Here is a 23,521-nt window from a genome sequence, read left to right on the forward strand (position 1 = left end):
AATATATGTATTTTACATGCTCTTAGAGACATGTCCATATTTAAGATTGTCTTGTCTACTTTTCTTAAAAGGTGAAAAGTTGTGCAAAACAATAAGAAAGTGGGATAATCAAAGGGTCTTGCTTGGAAAATTCCATAAGAATCTCTTGAAGCAGTACAGAGATATTGTTGTTTGAAGTCAGGGTGGAATTCAGGTCAGAATAGCCTTTATAAATTGACAGAGTGTTGTCAAGTTTTATAGTACTGCAAGGTAACAGACTGATGTTACTTCCATCTAGTATTTCAATATGTTTACCCAGTGACATAATCAATATTTTATGATACAGCCATATAAGCTTCCAGGTTTTTGACATCTGGCCTTTTAACTTTGATCTTTCTGCATTTGATCTTTTGGCATTATGGATTTTAGCAATGCTATCTTTGAAATACTGTGCATTGCATAAAAAGCCTATTTGTTAATCTCGCCTGTGTTATGTTCCTTGTGTGCTGTTTATATTAGCTGTACTTTGAACAGTGTTTTATGTGTACATTATATTGATTGCCTTAATTGAATGACTTGTCTACCTGTAAGGTTAATAAACACTAAGTAAGTAAATAAAATGAGTCTAGATATGGACAGAACCCCAGTGTGAATGTCATGCATATGTTTCTTGATGATGGTATAAATGTCAGTGTGCTTTTGTCAAATGGAAATCATGCACCCCGAAGCCCATTGCCTTTATGCATTGCAATTTAAATAGTGGATGCAGTTTAGATGTGGCATCTGATTATGTACTAACAGACACATTTATATCTCCTCCTAATATTGTCACCCTGGAATACTTCTGTATTTACATCCTCAAAGCTTTCTAGTTTATTTTACTGGAGTAGCTGGAGGGAGATCAATAAATAGTAAACATTCAATTCTTATTAAAATATTTTATGAAAATATATGCTGGTTATTCTGGAAAGTGAGGGACTGTTTCTAAAAGAGATCAGGTAATCTGAATATAGAAAATTGTTTCATGTTGGTGATAGAAAGGTACCATATTATGTGTATGGATGCTAATATAGTATGTAAACATCATGTCCATGGCCCTGGCCTTCAGCACCTCCTACTGATTGTACATTTCTGTAGAAGTTTTCTTATGAATTCTGGCTGCAAATATTCTATTGTTTGGATAATTTGTTGCCTTGTGACAGGCTGTCATGAAGATGTCAAGTGAAGTTGATTTATTAGAATTAATTAATTTACAGTGTCAAAGACCTCTGCTTTTACTAGATTTCTTGTGCTGCAAAGGATTTAGGTGATTGTCAAGTGAATTTTACAAGGAGCTAAGAGCTTTTGGGAAAGAGAAGTTCTACTTATGCCCAGTTTGCATTGCTAGTAACACAGCAGATAGTATACTTGCTTTTGATGCAGAAGGCTGTGGGTTCTAATCCCACAGTATGTAGATGGATTGCTGATATGGTACTTTGATGTACTTTAAAGGGGGTGGATGCTGCAGTCCTGTGTAGATTCTCCTTTGGAGGAGATAAGTTTCATCATTACTAGGTAATCAGTTTGCCATCTATTCCCTATTGCAATATTACTAGCTTATCATTTTTTTAATGTAACATGGGCAATTTATTCTTCAAGGACAACAGGCACTTTATTTGTAGATGAAACAATGAAAGATAAAGTTGTTTGCTAGCAGCAACTTCATTAGTTACAGATCTCTTTAATATGGATTTAGATGACTTGCATAGATTAGCATATTTACTGATATTGCTGGGTTGTAATGATAGAAGTTTCAGTAGACTTTGATGGAAATGTTCTGAATTGGGCAGTTTTGTCATTGTTGCTTTATATATTAAATGTTCAAAATAATAAATTAAAAACATGCTCTAACAAATGTGCTGTATTATATAAGGAATATAATTTAATACAATCAAGAAGGTGAATCAAAGAACACATGTATGTCTGCATGCTCCTAAATATGTGTGCAAGTGGCCTATGATTTGAAAAGAGCCCAAAGTTAAACTTTTTATCCATCACTGGTCAGATGCATTTTCTTTGAATGTGAGTTTCAATGCTGTTTCAATGAATGTGAGTTTCAATGCTGTTTCAATGAATGTGAGTTTAAAGGGCAGAGACGTTTTAATGCTAAGTCTATTTTCATTGTGAGACTGTTTGTTTTCCTTTGTTTAGCAGATTTCTATTATCAGTGTTTGTGCCATAACATTTTAAAATAAATATTTAAATGAAATCCATAATAGTAAATGTAGAAGTAAAGCATAGAGCAGTATGCACATTAGTGTTTATGGTAAATGGGGAGAAATGGCCAAGTAATGGGACACTGAAATGACTGTGGGGGGTCTGTGTATTGGGAGTTCCATTTGACCATGATTTTTGTGAGGGAGGGGGGGCTGCAAACTCAGACATTCCTGGGCAGCACAGACTCTAGCTGTACCACTGCTTTTGGTTAAGTTAAAGCGCTATTGTAGAATATTGTGTCAGATATTTGAACTGAAGCCCAAAGATGACAGCACTTTATATGTTTGAATGTAAATATATCTCCCTATTTTTCTCTGTGGGGGATTTGCAGACCTAATGGTTCTTTTTTTCTGAACTGAGAATTTTAAATTTGTAACTGAATAAGAAAATACATAGTTTGATGGTTTTGTTTGGGCTGAACTGCCTATTGATAGACTATGTAACTGCAGTCAAAAACTGACCACAGTGTCAATTAAATTCAGTTTTATTTCACCCTAAATAGGTTATGAGACACTCATACTGGCCGACTTTTCAACCAACAGCCCTGATCCATCCATTCACAGCCCTCTTTTTTTTTTTTTTTTTTTCCCCATTTGTGCACAAGGCATCGGGTTGTCACTTCATTAACAACCCTAGTGTCCTTAGCAAAAATAATAAAAAATGTACTTATTTACATTTTAAGAGCGGTATGCACAGCAGCCAGTAACAAGTGATTGAACATGATTTTTAATTGGTTGTAGTTGTTTTAAAGTTTCCAGGTAACTCAATACTGTGTGTGTATATTCATGTAGCTCTCCTTAATGTGAAAGTTTTACTAACAGCTGCATCTAGAAAGCTTATGTCATGGTTAATAATGCTGTAATTAAGAGTATATTGATGAATTGACATGATTCTGTATTTACAAGAGATATTTGTTAAAAATGTCATCATTAAATGTGTGACAGACCCTTTTAATGTGGAACATGCAGTTTAAATAAAGTACATTTGAGAGGTTTATGTTGGGTTGGAACTGGAAAGAAACTGACACTTTCATTACACAAAACAAGAAAATTGAAGCTGAGTAGCTGATTAAGAATTGTAGATGTCTTGGGGATGGTAACAAAGGCAGAGTTGCAAGAATAGATGGAGGATGGGGAAATAAGGTAAACGTTTTATTGCTTTGGAAAATGAGGTGGTTGATATCCTCACTGGCATGGATTTTATCCTGTGTAGTAGTTCCAGTTATACAGAATGTTTCTGGATTGGTAAGGAACTTCTGTGATGGATGCCACATATGAGGTGAATGTTTTGTGCCACTGAGTGCTTGAATGTGTTTTTTGATAATGCAGAGGTGAGTTATGGAAAAGGTGGTTGTATATGTGAGTTGACAGGAGCTTAATCAGTGACTGCTAATCATTTATGGTACCTAAGCATTTGGGAGTACATTTACCATTTGAAGTAAGAAATGTAGAATGCTTTGATGGTAGTGTAGAGCTCATGTGATGAATGGTATGTCTGAGGTGAACATGCTGTGGCTTTAGGTGAGATTCTGACCTTTTTAATAGTGCATAGGAGCTAGCTGAGCAATAGTCATGGAACAGGAGGTTTGCATATCAGGACCGATAGGAGCTTAATCAGTGGTTGGTATTCATTTTATGGTTGTTAGGCATTTGGGAGTACATTTAACATACAGAGTAAGAGATTCGGTTTTGAATTGTTTGAAGGCACCTATTGGAATGTGTAGCAGAGAGAATGAGCCAGGGAAAGGTTTGACACATTGGGCAATAATTTTATTTTGCTTTCTTGACTAAAAATGTGTTTTATGGCATAACCTGCTTTTATCTGTTGATTTATGTGGGTGGCAAATATCAATGATGCATCTGTCCAGAGGCTGAACTGTTGTTGCTAATGGTGTAAACTGTTTCATTAGGCTACTAAGCCAGAAGATATAGCAAACCTACTGGCTGATTAAATTCAACTTCAACTTTACCCCTCTCCCCCTTAACCTTCCCTCAGAAATACCATCTAATATAACCTCCCTGCTATCACTAGGGAACAAGGTCCTTGAGGCCAAGAACACTGCATCAATGGGTCCAGACAGTATCTCACTATGCCTTCTAAATAGCATGAAAGTGACCTGCCAGAGCCTCTGGAATTGCTATTTAACTATAGCTTCTAAACAAGCTTTTTGCTGCATGAATGGAGAACAGAAAATGCATACCTCTGCACAAAGGTAGGCCGTCTACAGACCCTGGAAACTACAGACCCATAAGTCTCACTAGTCTTGTATGTAAATCCATGACAAGAATTATCATGGAAATGATCAACAGTGATATAGTAAACCTCCAAACACTGGATCCAACCCAGTTTGGTTTCATCAAGGGCATATTATGCCTACTCAACCTGGTAGACTTCTTTGAGAAGGCCACCAAAGCAATGGATGAGGGAAAAATGGTTCAAACTGCCTACCTTGACCTGGCTAGGGCATTTGACACAATACCCCACTCAGGCATTGCTGACAAACTCAAAAGGTTGGGTACAAACTCATACGTCACCCAGTGGATAGCCAACTGGCTCAGACAGGACCCAGGAAGTTAGAACTGGGCAGCCACCTCTACAAATAGGCCAGTTACAAGTGGAGTCCCTCAGGGATCAGTCCTTGGACCACTCCTTTTTGGCATTTACTTCTCTGAAGTCAAGGCCAATGTCAGTGGTCTCTGGCTGATAAAAATTTGCAGATGATTGCAAATTAGGAGCTGTCATTGAATCTCCAGGAGGGGCTGACAGACTGGTGTCAGAGCCACGGACTAAAACTAAATGCCAAGAAATGCATGATAGTATCCTTCAGAAAGTCATCCGCCCCTGGTAATTATCATATTGACAACATACCCCTAAGAGTTGAGCCAGCGGTCAGGGGCTTGGGAACATGCATGGATAGTAATCTAGCCTTTGACTATCATGTGTCTACAGTAGTGAGGAAATCCTATGCTGAGCAACTTATAAACAAAGGTATGGCATCTAAGTTCAAGGAAGTCATTGTTCCACTGTATTTGGCATTCAGAAGACCTGTCAACTAGAATACCCCTTTGGTATGTACTTAACTATGTCCTACCTCTCAATCTCTTAGAGCAAGAAATCTGGACAAAGGCATTTATAAAAGTGGGACAAAGGCCCAAAAGTAGGGGCATTTTTTAAATATTGCTCTTACAAACTTAGAAAGTTAGTAGAACAGGTTTTGTATTAGCATGACTTTACTGAAGGGTATGAAGTTGGAAACTCAAATGTCATTATTTTCTAACTTCAGTCTTTAGTGATTTGCCACTAATTTGCCAGATAACCACAATTTTATGAAAAACAGACAAAAAATATGTGGCAAAAATCTGGACATTCTGGAAAAATTGTGCAGTTGAGAGATATGCCAGGCATATCTAACTACTGGAACGTCCACAGAGGTTCCTCACTAAAAGAAGACTGGGTTAAGTAAAATGTCCTATGCAGACTGCCTTAAGGTTCTATCCCAGTATTCTGTCTCTTACATGCTTTTGAGGTGAAAGCTATTCCTGATATGCAGGGCATTGTCAGACCCCACTGTGCTGGACCTCCTGCATATCCACAAAACAAACAGTACCAGAATTACCTGTTCTAAAGACTTAAACCTTACCTGTGATATAAATTGGATCTGCTGGAGAGACAGGTATGTATCCCAGAGATTACCCAGTCTCTTCAAGTGCTGTGTGCTGCACAAGAATTACCTGTTTCTTCTGCCATATCTACAGCAAAATCATATGCAACTGAAAGTTCATTGATGTCTTTCCACACGTCAGAGCTTCTTAAGATGGTCTTTTCACAACCAACAAACGTAGTGTCCCACTTGACCGCTTACACCCCGGTGGTAGTCAACTAATCAGACTGCGCCCCCCCCCTTTGCAAATTCCTGGATCCGCCTCTGCTCTATACCTCTGGGCTCCCCATTCAAACCATAAAATATATATTCTATGGATAATAATAGTTCAACATATATATATATATATATATATATATATATATATATATATATATATATATATAAGCAGTTTAGTGCAAATATATACATCACCAGTTTACTTAAAAACAGGACTTATTTCATATTCTTGTCCTCAACCTATCGTAACAGCACTCACTTAAATATGTTTGTAAATATGGGCTGTCTATGATAAGATTGCTAAAAGTAAGATATGAGAACCAAAGCATCCATCCTTTCATCTTTAAATGGCTGTTAAAAGCCTCTATTCACATAAAGTACATTATATTTAAAGTACCATATAGCTGTGTAAGAATGCCTTTGGCAAACAGTAATAGATTGTTCCAAGAGTGCTGTGAAGTATATAATTGGGGTCTATATGTAGGACAAGAATATGAAATAAGTCCTGTTTTTAAGTAAACTGGTGATGTATATATTTGCACTAAACTGCTTATATATATATATATATATATATATATGTATATTATCCATAGAATATATATTTTATGGTTTGAATGGGGAGCCCAGAGGTATAGAGTTAGTTTGGTTTATTATATTTGTATAAAACTGTGCCTGGATGTATGCATATAATGTGTCTGGTGCTTGTATTCACATATACCTGACTGACATATGAAAGACAGAAATGCAACAGTATGATTTGATTCTATGGGAAAAGCATAAATTTCCCTAGACTGAAAATGTTTATACATATGAATTTGTGACTTGGTGTACTTTAAACTATTTAGCAATGATATATATTTTATAATACCTGGTTATCTATTATATTGAATGAAGAAAGTGGGAGGACGTAAAACAGAGCATTTGCCGATTGTGATGACGTCACTGCGCATGCGTGAAGGTGCTGCAATGACAACGAGCACATCTCTCTCATATTTAACATTTCTAACTTTTGGAAATGGAAAACATAACGAGGGTGCAACACAAGTATATCTTAAGTGGATTACACTTGCTGGATAAGTTTAATAGTTGAAAATGGTTATAACATGGAATCTGAACACATGGCATGGATAACTTGTTTGCATTTTAAACTGCAGCTTTATTTATACTGTTAGAAATAATATGAATATATGGAAGGTCAGACCTAGCTATGCTATTGTAATATTTTTTAAGTAACAGTACATATCTGAAGCAAAGCAGATAACAGTGCAATATGAACTTAGCAAAGCATATACAATGAATAGAGACTTTAGTATCATTGTTGTTCACATGATGCTTAGCATACTATACAGCATTTGATATGCTGCTGATAGAAGCAATGCTTTGACATGTTTCTAAATATGAAATGCTTGTAGATGCCTATGAATGCTTTGAGTGCTGAACTAGATTTTTAATGTGATATAAAAATTGTATTTTAAAAGTAGGACTATGTAATATAGATGAAGGGACTAATGTTTTAAAGAGGGTGCGACTACAGCAACCTGATTGACTGGGAGTGGTTGTTCAGGTTAATGAGGTATACCGGAACAGCTTAAAAACCGCTGTGTGTGTTTTTACATTAGTATATGGTCTGAAGAAGCCACAGATAGTGGTGAAAGCGCTTACCGAATATTAAAGTTCTTGGTTTATTTTATGTGGTCCGGAGCTATACTTTGTACAACTGCTGTTTTTCTTTGCTGTTACTGTTACCTGTTTGGTGGGACAGTTTACGTTTACCAGCTGGTTGTTTGCCTATTTGTTATATTTGAAAAGCAGATCTATTGTCACTGTTAAGTAAGCTAGGAACTCCCTTAAACATATTGCCAAAAACAGACAGAATGTACCTAATAATGTGGGTCTGGTAATTAACTGCACAGAAAGCCAAGGTGGCAGAAATACAAACTCTTTCCATACCAGTCCATGGCCTTACTGTCCTTATTTGGTAAGGTACTGGAAGAAGGAAAACACTTAGATGCTTTACATGACTCTGCAGAAAACTCCTGTGTCAGAGGAAAGATTCTTATACAAGTTATTTATAGCTTTATGGGACTTTATACCTATTCAGCTTCTGGGGCACCCATGGGGGGGGGTGTACTGAGACATGGGTACTAAAGATGCAGCTAGAAATTTATCTTCCAAAGCCTCCAAAACAGCGGGCAACATACAGCATATGGGAATTTCTGTACGTAATGAACTAATATCTCTCTTGAGATTCTGAAAGTTATTTGCCCTCCCAATTAAAGTGCTTTATCATTCCATGGATGGTATTACCAAAGAAAGTTCTTGCGGCTGGTCTGAAGCCAAAGTATCCTCAACTACAGATTCAAAACCTGAAGGAGAATATATTTGGTAAGAATATAGGCTAGGACTCCGATTCTGAAGAAGACTCCTCCATAGATGAAGTGTCTCTCTTCTTTTTATGAGTAGATGGAGCAGATGTCAAACTGGGGAGGTTTCTATGACATAACGGCTTTCAAAACTCCCTGAGAAAGGTTATACCACTCCGCTGGGGGCTCCTACGAGGAGGGGAAGCAAGACTTGAAATTTTTTTCTCCCTTTTTCTTCTTTAGAGTATCCAAAGAAATAACACATGACAGAACAGACCTCAAATGTACATTCACAAGGACATCCTCAGTGACTAAAATATGGGGGAAATAACCAGCCTCAGCTCTCACTTTGCTGCTTTGTCAGCAATCTGACTGAATAAATGGGAATCGCTAACTGTCTGCTTATCGGCCTTCAAAGGGGTCTCAACAGTAGAAACAGGCCCAGAATTCAGAGTCTGTTTGCTTACCACTAGTCTGAACAGATAAGTCATAATCAGACACCATTCGGGAGGTATGTCAGCAATAATCTGCTCACCAGTGCTTTCAGCATTTCCTGAATGAAAAAAACCTACACAAATTACACTGTCCCATACACAGTCACTACAATGAAAGAGGAAGAACAACCTACTGTAGAAGAACAGCAGCATTTCAGCTTAGACAAAGTCATGGTACATACAAACAATATGTTGGATGGGTTATGGTTGAGATGGCTACTGAAGGTACTCATAGCAAAACAGAGAGAAAGGCATATCACAAATGAATGGAGAATGAGCATTCTAGTGCCAGGGTACAAAAACAATGAGGACATTCACAACTGTGGGCTGTACAGAGGTATCAAACTCCTGTCATACTGCATGAAAGTGCTGGAGGGGATGACTGATAAACAAAATACACAGAGCAGTACAAAGTAAGACAGGAGATTAGCAGTTTGGATTCAGGCCAGGATGCAGCACAACCGATCCAGTGTTAGCTGTGAAACAGATATTGGAAAAGAAGAAACAGTCCAACTGGGCCTTCCTAGACTTGCAGAAAGCATGTTCAGCTCTGTGCCCACTACTATTGATGGTGATGGACTATCAGCAAACAGGTCAATAGGGACAGATCAACAAAGCTGCAGTATGCATATAATGTGGCATTACAAGCAGACTCTGAACATGAGCTTCAGCAAATAAGGGAATGAAATGCAAAACTGAAGACATATGGGATGAAACTGAGAACAGAGACAAGACAGTTGTCATGGCATCAAATAGGAAAATCAAAAGAAGCTGGAAAATAAGAGAAATAGTGGAACAAGTTTACAGCTTCAAGTATGTGAGAGGTATGGTTGAGAAGAAGGGATGTCTGAATAAGGAGGTTAAGTCTAGAATCAGAGGGGCTGCAGCCAAATGGCACACTGTCAGGGATAGTGCATATTAGAAGAATGCCAAAAAGCTGAAAATTAACGTGTATAAAACAGTGATGACGCCAATACTTCTGTATGGCACAGAAACATTCTCCAATGTGCTGGCCAAATGATCGCTCTCTAGTCAGTATAAAAACACCTTAAATCTGACCCCAAAACAGGTGAAGCCCTAGAGGGAGTCTTCCCAATTTCTGAAAACAAAACTGCTTGGAAACCCTACTCAGAATAACATGTGAGCTACACAAACCCCCTCTCTATGGGGCAAGCAGCTGTTGTATACATTCCCCAACAGACAGTATGCCATTATTAGTGGCTCACCAGGCACCAAACTTGCCTTTGATGCTGTGAAGATCAGAAGACTGTGGGATCTGTCTCCTCACCAGCTACTTGGAATCGTACTCTAAATATGACAATTCCAAGCGGTATGGTGTGTATATGTTTGTGGGGGATGATGTCTTTTAGACAAGACATTATTCTACCAGATTTGGTGGTAGCTCAGGTGAAGTGTATAAGATGCCACAGAGATGGGGGAAGTTCACCAGTGTCCTGGCCAAATACTCCTTCTTGAGTAAAAGCAGTACTATTACTACCATCTGAGGTCTCTCCTAAGGACAGACCCTGTCTAGTGGGACCACCATAGTTTTCAAAAGTAAGCAAGCAAACCATTCTGTTTCTAACGATGGCTTTTTCCTACTTAAACTTACACCCTTAAAGTCTCCTTATCCATACACAAATTTTACATGACATGTTAGACTTACAAGAAGTTGTGAAGAGTGTCACTAAAGATATCAAAACAATAACCTTAAAAGCATCATTGCTTCATAGCCATATGATATGTAGTCTATCTTCCATCTACCTGATCTAGAAAACTATAGACCAAAGTCTCTTAACAAAAGAAGTTGTTAGCACCAGTGGACCCAACAGCTTGGATTCTAGAATCTGGAAAGTTGAGGAGGATCAAGAATAAGGAAAATGCTGAGTTTTCCTAAGCACCAACATAGTCAACAGGAATTCAGAAACGGTGCAATTTGACTGCCTGTTAAGAAATGTTAAAATAAAAAGTTATTATGACTGCAAAATTTTGAAACCGTACCTTAGCTTTATTTGCCTTGTTGACTTCAAAAACTCTATCTAGTAACTGCTGTGCAGTTTCAGTGATTGCTTTCCCACTCTCCCTTCTATGGCAGATAAGCAAAGGTCTGACTTCTGGGTTCCTCAAGAATAAACATTCGCAGTCCTCCAATATACAGCTGCATAAAAAAAAAGAAGACAGTATCAATCAGCATAACCTTAAAGCACTAAGTTTAGTACTCCACCAGGATATGGGCACATTTAAATTCTAAAACTGCTATAACTCTTGCCAAATATTTGATATTGATCCTCTCTTTAGGCTTCTGATCATGACGTTACCAAATGAAAATTTCACCAGTGCAAGGACTTTTAAATTAAACCACCATATTACAGTCTTCGTGCAGTTTAAAGACACGAACAGAATTCTATACAGGTACAGGCATTGCACTGTGAAATGGTTCAAACAGCAGCATGCTTATTTCACAAAACTTTTTCTCAAAACACTTGCTGAATATAAAGCTAATGAAAGATGCTGAACACGCAGAGAGCACTTCATGATACTGTTATTGTTAAATCTCTCTCCTTCCGTTAGTTAACAAGTAATGTGACAAACATGTCACCTCATTACATGTGATGTGCATGGCCAAATTACAATAATATGCCACAACACATTTTCAATTTTCTAAATAGGCATATGTTAGTTTTTCTGTATGTGGGAGTTAGATATCTCAAAATGGAACACCTTAGAAATCAAAACAAAAAAAGAGCAAGAGAAAAACTTAACATAAAAAGTCCAATACTATGTCATTTAAAAAGGTTGTGAGTCCTGTCATGTGAACATGTGAATTATTGCTCATCATTAAAGCTTAGAGGTATTTCTAGCAGACAGAATAACTGAAAACAAGTTATCTTTTAAAAGGAGGATAAAAGAGCTCACCTGCTCTAGCTAGCTGAAAACTGATGTCAATTTATCCAAACTGAATCCCAGCTCTAAAAGTTTATAACTAAGAACAGACTACAGATCTCCAAGACGTACAATGCCCTTGAGAAAATTACCACCTGCATCCTTGTTAGAAATGCTACACTACTTCTGGTACATGATAAAAGTTATGCTATCAGGTGCACACCTTTATTGAATTATCACTTGTGACAAAAGTAAACTTACATTTTTATATATAAAAGTAATCAAACCATGCTAGGTTCACATTTACAAACATTATACATCACGTATATTGTTACATATCATATAATCAAAACATTACATAAATCGTTCAATTTCTGCCTTCTCTTAAAACTCATTCCTCCTCCAAAACATTTTTCTGCACATATTGTCTCCACAATTTCCAAAACATTTTTCTGCACATATTGTCTCCACAATTTCCATTGTTTCTATGTAATTTACTCCTACCATTCTCTGAAAATTCCACAACCTATTCTTTTATCTGTGTACCAATATTCACTGCTTCACTTACAGTTGCTTTAGACTTTGATTTCCATTTTCTAGTAATTGCTTTTTTTTAGCAGGCACCAGAATTAAACACAACAAGACTTATTATATCTAGGCAATTCAACTCCTGTATCCCAGTTAAAAAAAATAACTTCCTTAACTACACTCACTTGCTCACCCAGTATTTCTGCCAAAGTATTCTGTAGGGAATTTTTAAAGTTTGTAATAGCCCCAGAGTACTTGGTGAAAAGAAGAATGGAAAATGGTAAAGCTGTTTGGAGTACAGGGAGTTAATATGGCAGCTAAGGGTAAATGCAACAGTACACTTTGGGTTGAATGACATCATAACAATTAGCAGTGTTTTAAAGCTTAGAACTGCCAAACAATAGATGTGTTATGTTTTAAAATTTCTTAACAAAATTTCACAAAAAATTAATTTCTAAAACATGTTTTTAGATACTTAGAACATTTGATAACTTTTGAATACATACTTAAACATACAAACATACAAAGTATTAACACTTGTACTGTGATTTATTTTATATACTTTATGACTTATTTTTTTAATAATGTGTTTTTGTATATAGAAAATAGTTACGAATATTCAGTTGTTGTCTAATGAAGGTTTCACACCAATCACTAAGATTTTATTTTGTGAATATTTATGAGATCCTGCAATTCCTTATGTGATTTTTTTTTTTGAGGTTTTAACTGGGTAACGTTTTGAATATAATTCAATATAGAAAAGGGTTTTACTCGTGCTCTGATGAAGTCTGTTATATTTAGGATGAAAGCCCTTGGCATGAGTTTGTTCAATAAAGCTGTTTTTTGAACCATTACTTTGGATATTTGAGTCGTCTTTTCACTAGCTACTCTGGGACAATTACAGTTGTGTGTGATTTACAGCATACGTTGTCCTCATTTAAATTTTTAAAGTCTGCCAATCATTGAGAACATATGCTCTCAGCTACCTATTACATCGCCAGCATTTGCCCTCTACCTGTGGAAAAATTCTTTGGAGACAGCTTGGGGTATAAAAGTATCTATGGAAACACTTCCGAGCAAAAGTCCTAAATCTTGTAGATTCTGTTGCATATCTGGGACCCATACATATGTTCTCAATTTTTTTTTTTTTTTTTGTGAACTGCTTATCCAATCTCTCTTCTCAATTCTTTCTGACCTCTTCTGATTTATTCCTACAGATATCATGCAACATTTTATATTCTGTACTAATTATACTTTTTTAATAGCAGCTTCTGTTCTAGATTCTACTAAAAACTACCAGTGCTGGTCATGCGCTTAGGATCCCCATTCCCTTCCCTATGCCTATACCCAGATATCAATCCTAAAGCAGTCTCTATCCTGCAGCCCAAATTAATTTTTGACCTCATTCCATTCTGTCACCTTTCCCTCTCTTAATTATTGACTCTCAATACAATGGTTCCTTTGTCAGTTTTCTCTAGTAAATTCCAGCCACCTCTTCCTATTCTTGGTAATCCTAATTGCAGTCATCTCTATTGGCAGAATCTTTTTCTCCATTCCTGTGATAGCTTAGTTCTTTGATAATTTATGCTGCTTTATGAATATAATATTCTACAGGGTTATTGTTATTCTCCTTAAGGATATGCATAGAAAATCCTTGTCTCTAGACTTCCAAGGTCATTGCACATTGATTAACAGCTTAATTTCAGCTCTCCCAGTGTGAAAACTGAAGCTCAAGAGAGAGCCAGTAAATCTATACTTTTGGTTAAATTTCAGTAACTGGCTAGTAAGTGCACTACCCGGATGCCAGCAAAAAAGAAAAATTCAGAGAACCTGAAAGAAAATCAACAAAAAAGGTGAAGAAAATACACAGACTGGGAAGACTTCTGCAGCTCTTCAGCAAGAAGCAGTATAAGCTCCAGCTTTGGTGGAAGACACGACTTCCAGTAACCCAGAAGAAAAAATAAGTCAAATGCACTCATAGTGGATTAAAATAAATAAAACACTAAAAATGGAAGAAAATTGAAACAGATATTCAAATGAAGTGATAAAACTGCAAAAATCAGTGGTTGAAATGAAGAAAAGCTGGCTAAATATGAGACTGCTCAATAAGAGATCTAAAAAAATTGAATTAGAGGATAGAACATTTAGGGGAAATGAGATTTTCTGCTGTACCAAAGAAGCTGGAAGGAACAGACTGTATTAATTTTATGAAAGCACAAATAAGCAACTGGACTGGTATTTAACAGCAGGAGTTGTTAACTGAAAGGGAGCATCATGTTTATCCTCCAAACCTGGCCATGAAAAAGCAAAAAGTAGTACAAGATCCAGCTTTGGTGCAAGACATGACTTCCACTAACCTAGAGAAAAAAACAAATCAAATGTAGTCAGAGTGGAATAAAATAAATGAAACACTGATGGAGTACAAAATCTCAAATAAGAAAAGGCTGGAAAACTGGAAGAAGTTTTAGATATTCGACGAGGACATAAATCTGCAAAAATCAGAAGTCGAATGAAGAAAATGCTGGCTGAATATGCGAATGCTCAAGAAGAGATTTTCAAAAAATAACTGAGTTAAAGGACACAGCATGTAGGGAAAACCTGAGATTTTCTGTTGTACTTGAGAAGCTGGAAGGAACAGACTGTATTAACTTTATGAAAGCAGAAATAAGCAGCTGGACTGGTATTCCACAGCAGTTATTAACTGAAAGGGCATATTGTATGTATGCTCCAAACCTGGCCATGAGAATGTAACATGGACCTTTAATAGTAAAGATGCAATCCTACCAGCAGGAGGAGTTGATTCTGACAAAACTGTGGCAGAAGGACAAAGTACAAAATATGGCATACATACTGTTTCGGGAAAATGATTACTCGCCGGATACCAGGCAGAAGAGGAGTCAATTTATTCCAATATCAGGGAATGTCAAGAAGCAGGAGTGAGATTCAAACTGCTGTATCCAGCTATCATCAGAATATTCTTTCCTGGAGGGACAAAACCATTTTTAATGCAGAACATGCCAAGGAGGAAATACAAAAAAGTCTGTCCAACAAAATGTGAGCTCTAATTCTTCTTAATCTGGTAATAAATACCACAAAGAGATTTTCCAATGTCTCAACAGAAAATGCTTGACACACAGATAAAAGTACAAGAGTTGAAAAGAAGAATATAAAAGAGTATGTTGGAAATGAAGAAAAGACTGGATTTGGGAGATAGAAATAAACGGGAATAAAACCAGCAACTAGGAAAATGACAAATAAATGTGGGAATACAGAGTATTAATTATATTCGTGAAACATGACAAAACAAGAAAACTGGAAATACTGGATTTTTTTTGACATTGTTAATTTTGTAGGGGACTCAGGCATATGCCCTACGTCACGTCATTAATGTCTGGAGGAAAACGTAGGACAAAGCAAGAGGAGGGAGAAAATTAACTGCAAGTAAACAAAATTTTGTCCTTAGCAGTATATAATCTGCAAGCTATAAAGTAATTTTTTTTTTCAGTTATTTTAAAGTGTAATGGGGATACTAAGTAAACAGGTGCACCCTTTTTAATCTTTCTCCTTGTTCGCTTTTAAGAAATGTAGACACTGCAATGTAAAAAAAGAAGAGTCTGGTCAAAACAGTATGATACAAAACAAATTGATGCACTTTTTCTCATTCTCGCATTGGTGAATGACTGGATTAGACCTTTGGCTTGATCTAGAAGTTTTAAGACAAAAAGCAAATAAATAAAGAACATCAAATCCAATAAAGCTTTCCTATAGCAAATAAATAAATGATTGTAGAAACAACTCTGTATCTGGTTCTCCTGTTTCCATTGGGACAATATGAAAAACAGCAACAAAAATAAAATACTTAATTCTTTCAATGGCTAGGAGATAATGTTTTCTGAAAGCAATCAAGTGTTTTACCATTTTGGGACAACAATAAAGATAAGACAAAACCAGGCAGCACTTAGTAGAAGCACATGCTGTGCCATGGATCTTAGCATGGATAACCTTCCTTTTAGGTTAACTAAATTCTGTTATTGTGGCTGCCAGCTTGGGACAATTGTTCCTATTAGGAGGATACAACTTCAACATTTGAAGATGGACATAGTTGGGCGTGTTAGTATTATTAAGTCAATAGGTTTCAGCGGTGTATTGGGGGTGTATATTTTTTTTGTTTGAGGGCTTTCAATAAAACAAAAGATTTATCTATCAAGGAAAACAAAGAGAGTATGTTATGGACTAAATTTACCTTGTAAAACGGACTGTATCCACCACCAGTTTCTGCGTTTCTAAGTCCACTGGGAATCTGTGTACACAGCAGCCTAGCCCCTATTCTTGTGCCTTCCTAACAGCCTATACACACCTCTTCCTCATACCTGCTCCTCCTCGCTATAGATATCTTTCTCTTCACCAGTTCCTACACTTAGCTGCTCCCTTTCTAACTCATCTTCTTTCCCTGACCAGCCCACTAGGAGGCGCCTTTCCCCCCATCTATCTCTCTCCCTAAGCTACTGAGCTAACTTTAAAAGCCTCTACTACCAAACCTCTTACTTGTTCTCACTCCAACTTACCTGGTGCTTTTTAGTGTTTACCCCTCAGGAAGCCTTTCTTCTTTTTTCTCCTGTATCATCTAACCTTCTCCACTCATAATTTACCTTTTCTTACCTGTAGCTACCTGTATTACTGATTGTTTCCTTGCTAACTTTCTCTGTGTTGTCTCTACCCGCTCTGTTCGCCCTGCGGGCTCACTCCACTCCCCTACCCTACCCCCAAATCCCACCCACCCCCAGTACATCTACATATATACCTACCTAACCACACCCCTCTCCTGTTCCTCCAATTACAACCCAACAGCAACTATCCAATCCCCTCTCTCTTCACCCAATACTTCTTTCCTTAACCACACCCTTTCGCATATACCACTTACTAGTCTAACAATACCACACCCACAACACTTGTACTAGTAACTATAATTAATATCAACCTTTAAAATGTTTAAACTTCCCACCCTAGTACTCAAACATACCACAATCATGTTCTCTCTTACTTTCACTATTATTAGCACACCTTACTACCTCCTATGAACAACCACTACTCTCACACCTTAACACACCACACAAACAAACTTCCTCCTTAATTCCTATCTACCCCAACCATCACATCAACATAACTTGAATACCTAGCTATCTATTACCCAAATATCATAGAATTACCCACATTAAACATGTATACCCTAATCCCATAAGGATACTCCTTCCACATAGTAAATATACAAACACTACTTACCTAACCCTACTCCTCTTACTTAAAAATGGAGATATTCACCCAAACCCAGGTCCAACTGACTCCTCCTTAAATCAATCCAGTAAACTAAACCCCGTTGTTAACCCACTGCTTAAACAACCCAAAAACTCACTCTCAGTAGCCAACCTTAACATACGTAGTATTAATAATAAAACAACTCAACTACATGCTCTCTTACAGCTGTACTCCTTTGATATTATTTGTCTAACAGAAACCTGGTTAAAACCCTCAACAAAAGACAGCGAAATCATTCCTCCTGGCTATAACATCTTACGTCTCGACAGAGAATCTAAAAAAGGTGGAGGTATTGCCATATTATTTAAATCCAGCCTTCAAATAACCACATACCACCAAAAACCTCCCCAGGACTCAAATGCTGAACTTCTTATTACCAAACTAGATATAAACCCAGTCAAATCAATCTATATTATCTGCATTTATGTTCCCCAGGTAATAACATTTCCACCATAGAAAAGATCCTATGTTGGCTATCACTAAACTTACCCCAAGAGATAATCATCTTAGGTGATGTAAACATCGATTGGGAATCTTGTAACAACAAACAACCTACTAGCCATATTAACCTTTATGGATTCTCTCAGACCATCACCTCCCCCACTAGAATAAATAAAGTTAACAAAAAAGAAAGTACCATAGACTGGATACTCACCAACAACCAACCCCATACTTATAAAACAGGAACCCTTCCTGATGATACAAGTGACCACTTACTAACCTACATCATAAGGCTTAAAACCAACCCTCCTATCCAAATCATAACCAGAACAATCAGATCCAAAAAAAATTTCAACTTGGAGCTATTTCAAACTGAACTGGAAGCATGCAACTGGACACCCTTAAAACATCTTCCACTAGATGAAGCTGTTGATTTCTTTAATGCTAAGTTTCTAACTATCCTCAATTACCATGCCCCCACACGCTCCATTAGAATCAAAACTAAACCTGCCCCCTGGCTATCAATAGAAACCAAACAAAAAATCACTGTCAGGAATAAAGCCTGGAACTAAAAACACAGCAGACTACCAAATCTTTAAGCAACTAAGAAATGAGACCAAAAATGTAATAATGAACGATAAAAAAAATTACTACCTGAAACCTCAACATTCTCTCCAAAACAACCCACAAAAATTCTGGGCAACCATAAATCAATTACTACAGCCAAGTAAACCTGTCACACCCAACCCACAAGGCTCTGACATAAATAACCCCAACCAAACAGCAAATTCCTTTAATTCCTTCTTCATCGAAACTATTCAAACCTTAGCAAGTCAACTTCCCATCAAAAACACACACATGTCTAACAGCAACCTAAACCCACCCCCACCTTTTCACTTCCAACCGGTCCCAACAACTTATATTCTCTCCCTTCTAAAAAAAATCAAACCATGTACTCCCTCCGCTGACCTATTACCCGCAGAATACTTGCAATTAGCAGCTAAAGCAATAGCCTTCCCAATTTCAATTCTGATCAATAGGACCATCACTGAAGGATATGTCCCTAAACTTTGGAAAATCTCACACATTATCCCACTTCATAAGGGTGGAAATTCTACTGAAATCTCTAATTACCACCCCATAGCCCTTCTTTCGCCCTTATCTAAGATCATGGAAAGGTGTATCCACAAACAACTGCTTCAACACCTTCTCCATAATAACCTACTCTCTAACACCCAACACGGTTTCAGACCATCCCACAGTACCACCACTGCCCTCCTCTCCTTTACAGACACAATCAACAAAAATTGCAACAATAACACCCTCTCCTCAGCACTTTTCTTAGATCTATCCAAAGCCTTTGACATGGTCAACCACCAAATACTCATTCACATTCTTCAATCCAAATCAATTGATACCCAATCTATTAACTGGTTTAAGTCCTACTTAAAAAACAGACATCAAGCAGTACTTTGGAACTCCACTCTATCCTCCCAGCTACCTGTCAACATTGGTGTCCCACAAGGGTCTATACTAGGTCCTCTCCTATTTTCTTTATCAATGACCTACACCATGTGGCTCCCCAAGCCACATGTATACAGTACGCAGACGATTCAATGCTTATCTGTTCAGCCACATCTGTATCACACCTTCACTCCCTCACACAACACATATTTAACTCAGAAGAATGGTTTTCCCAGCATTGTCTACTACTCAACCCTAAAAAAACTAAACTGCTCCTCTTTACACCTTTGAGCAAATCTCCCCTCATTGACTTTACTATAACATCAACAAATGGCACACCTATATCACAAGAGTCTACTACCAAACTACTAGACATTACCATTGACAACAACCTTAACTTCGATGCCCATATTAACAACACACTAAAAACCATTAACAAAAAAATAGGCTCTCTTTACAGAATCAAACCTTTCCTCACTCCAGAATCTAGAACAACTATAGCCCACTCCCACCTTATCTCACCCCTTCTCTATGCCTCCCCCATTTTTACCAAATTATCAAAAAAAAATCTGTCAAAACTAGAAAACTCCTACCACAACATAGCCAGATTTGCCACAGGAAACCCTTACAGAACCCACCACTGTACTAATTTAAAACAACTAGGCTAGCTGGAATATCAACGGCAACTAAAAATTAACCAGCTTAGCATAGCCCATCAAATTCTTTATCAACCTGACAAAACCCCTATACTATCCAGTCTGATTCACCCATACCACAACCTAAAGTCCCTGAGATCTGCACACAAACTTCTTATAAACACTGTCAAGTCAAACAATAAGGCCGGAGACTCTCTTTTCTCAAACACTGTTGGAAAATATTGGAACCTGCTTCCCTCTGAACTCTCATCTATTCCCTCAAAGTCTCCCTTTAAAAAGAAACTCAAACTTTACCTCAAAACACAATGGCTGTGCCCCTGTACTAATCCTGACTAACTTTACTTCTTGTCAGCTGACTTACTTCACCCCTGACTAAGTTCACTTTCTTTTCATCTATTTTCCTTTATCCCTCTCTCTGTACATGTTTATTGTATACTTCATGTTTGTCATGTTCTACAATACTTTGTTCACTCCATCACTTTTGTACCACTTGTTTATTTTTTCAAAAATGTTTTTTTAGCCTATTATTATGTTATTATATTTGCATGTAGTTCTTGATAGTTTTTACTTAGTATCATTAAAATTATATAAGCGGAGCTCATCTCCCTGGGCCTCTACTGAAAATGGACATATATCCAGCTAGACTAGCCCGGTCAACAAATGTAAAATAAATTAAATAAATAAATAAATTTTGTAAGATGTGACATAGGCTAAAATGGATATGACAAGAAACAAATGTATAAAAGATCAACCTACCAGTGTGTGCATGTAACACTAAAGCTGGGACTAGTTACTTGACAACAAATTTGTTAAAAGGTGGGAATAACTTTTTTTTTTTTTTTTTTTAAACAATGATGCTTTCTACATTATCTTTAAATGTTAATGGTCTCACAGATGTATACAAAAAAAGAAAGAGTGGTGAACTGCATTAAAAATGTAGAGTGCAAATACCTATATTACAGTAGACACACATTTGGAAAGAACTAACATGTGAATTTGATAAAGAAAGGTTTTTCAGAATAGTTATTCAGCGGAATACCTGGGACAAAGGAAAAGAGGAGTACTTGTATTAATTGCAAGCGGAGCTCCAATAGTGATAGAAGAGGATAAAAAAATATAATAATGGTAGACTTGTAGTACCAAGAGGCTACTGGCAAAGGAGCAGGATTACACTGCAATGAATTTATATTCCACCTAAAACTGCTATAACGGAGCTTAAGAAAATCCTAGGAGAAACAATTAGTTTTACTTATAGGTGAGGACTGGAATTTGATTTGCGATAACAAAGGAGTGTGTAGAGTTTTGAAGAAATTTATGAAAACATTTGGCATGTAATGACGCAGGGAGGAAGCTCAAGAACTAAGAAAGATTGGGATTTTGGATGCAGACTCTTAAGGAGAAAGTACAGTTTTGTACCTACCATAAATGTAGATGTCCGAGAGGTATGCATCTGCAGTCCTAACATATGGGTTGTCCTGCCTCAGGCAGCCCTTCGGTCGGCCGGATTCCAAAGTCTGGGTCTGGCCTCGGCTGATGTCGCGCTTCACCCGACGTCATAGCTGCTGTGAATTGGGTATAAAGGCATCAGCCGACGCCATTTTCCTCAGTCTTTCTTGCCCCAGATGCCAGGTGCCCTCTAGGAAGGCTAAATTTGGATAAATGCAAATGATTCCAAACAGTAGAGCGCAAACAAAAATAAACATGTATATACATATATACAAACAAATACACCATAATAGATTCCCCCAGCTAGCTACAAGATGGGCAAATACCCTAGGAGTACCACAGAGGGGAAGGAGGGTGGGTAATCCTGACTGCAAATGCATACCTCTCGGACATCTACATTTATGGTAGGTACAAAACTGTACTATGTCCTTCAAGGATGCATCTGCAGTCCTAACATATGGGTAGAATACCATAGCCAAACTGGGGGAGGAGGCACTAAGGTGATTATGGTGTAGTTAAGATCCCTTGCAAAACAGCAGTTGCAAAACCTGCTCGGGATCTGGAGTATAAAGGTAGATTATAATGCTTGGCAAATGTATGCACGGAGCTCCAAGTAGCAGCCTCTAAAATGTCTTTGGTAGCCACTCCTCGTAAGAAAGCTGTAGTAGTGGCTGTAGCTCTTGTGGAGTGAGGTCTGATGTTTTCTGGAGTTGTCTTTCCATGAAAAGAGTAACAAAATCTAATGCAATTTCCTATCCATTTTGAGATTGTCTGTTTTGAAATTGCTTTTCCTTCCATTCCTGTTGCATATGCTACCAGAAGCTGGTCAGTTTTTCTATTGTTCTTGGTTCTGTCCAGATAGTAGCGCAATTGCCTGTGCACATCCAAGGTATGTAGTAGTCTTTCCCCCCTGTTCTGTGGGTTGGGGAAGAATGTTGGTAGGTGGATTGCTTGGTTCAATGATACCCTGGAGACCACCTTTGGCATAAAAGTAGGGTTAGTTCTCAAGGACACTCTATCCTGATGGAAGATAAGGAAGGGCTGTACTGCCATTAATGCCTGTAATTCAGAAACCCTTCTTGCTGAAGTGATTGCAAGCAGGAAAGCAGTTTTCCAAGATAAGAACTGTAATTCTGCTGTTGCTGCTCGCTCGAAATGGGGAAGTGTTAACTTTTCCAGCACAAAATTAACGTCCCATGTAGGCAAAGGTGGCTTCCTTGGAGGCTTTACATTTTTAATTCCTCTCAGAAACTGCCTGAGTAGAGGATGAGAGAAGACTGGAGGATCCATGTTGTATTCTGCTGAAATTGCTGACGCATGAATCTTAATGGAGGAGTAAGACAGGCCATTGTGGAAAAGTTCTGCTAAATATTCCAGGATGTTAGCTATGTTTGCTAATGATACATTTTCTCCTTTTGCTGCACTCCAAATGAGGTATCTTTTCCATTTGGCTGTATAAGTCTTCCTTGTGTAGGGTCTGCGAGCCTCCAGTATAATGTCTTTAACCCTCTGTGATAAATCTGGGTTATTTTGTTTTATGTAACATTCCAAGCAGCTAGCTGCAGTGTTTTCAAGTTTGGATGTAGGATCTTGAAGTTGTTCTGTGTTAGCAGTAAAGGAACTAGAGGTAGAGGCCATGCGTGTGTCCGAGACATACTCCTCAGTAGCGGGTACCAATGCTGCCTCGGCCAGTCTGGAGCTATCAGGATGATCCTTGGGCAATCTTCTTTGATCTTCAGTAGCACTTTGTCCATCAAAGGAAGAGGTGGGAATGCATATGCTGTCAGGTTTTCCCAACTGAAGGAGAGGGAGTCCACT

General features: G+C 37.6%; 1 protein-coding gene across 1 annotated transcript in view; it reads right to left on the bottom strand.

Annotated features, from left to right (window-relative positions):
- NPHP3 (nephrocystin 3) overlaps window positions 1-23,521 on the bottom strand; it is a gene marked incomplete at its 5' end in the record, with an annotated part of 1,580,737 nt that overhangs the window by 1,491,548 nt on the left and 65,668 nt on the right. The window contains one exon of the mRNA XM_044060401.1: window positions 10,974-11,130. Within this exon, the coding sequence (XP_043916336.1) occupies window positions 10,974-11,130 (157 nt within the window). The remainder of the gene's footprint in view (window positions 1-10,973; window positions 11,131-23,521) is intronic.

The sequence above is a fragment of the Protopterus annectens genome, chromosome 2.part0, assembly GCF_019279795.1.
Source record: "Protopterus annectens isolate FY-2018-M chromosome 2.part0, PAN1.0, whole genome shotgun sequence".
Lineage (NCBI taxonomy): Eukaryota > Metazoa > Chordata > Ceratodontiformes > Protopteridae > Protopterus > Protopterus annectens.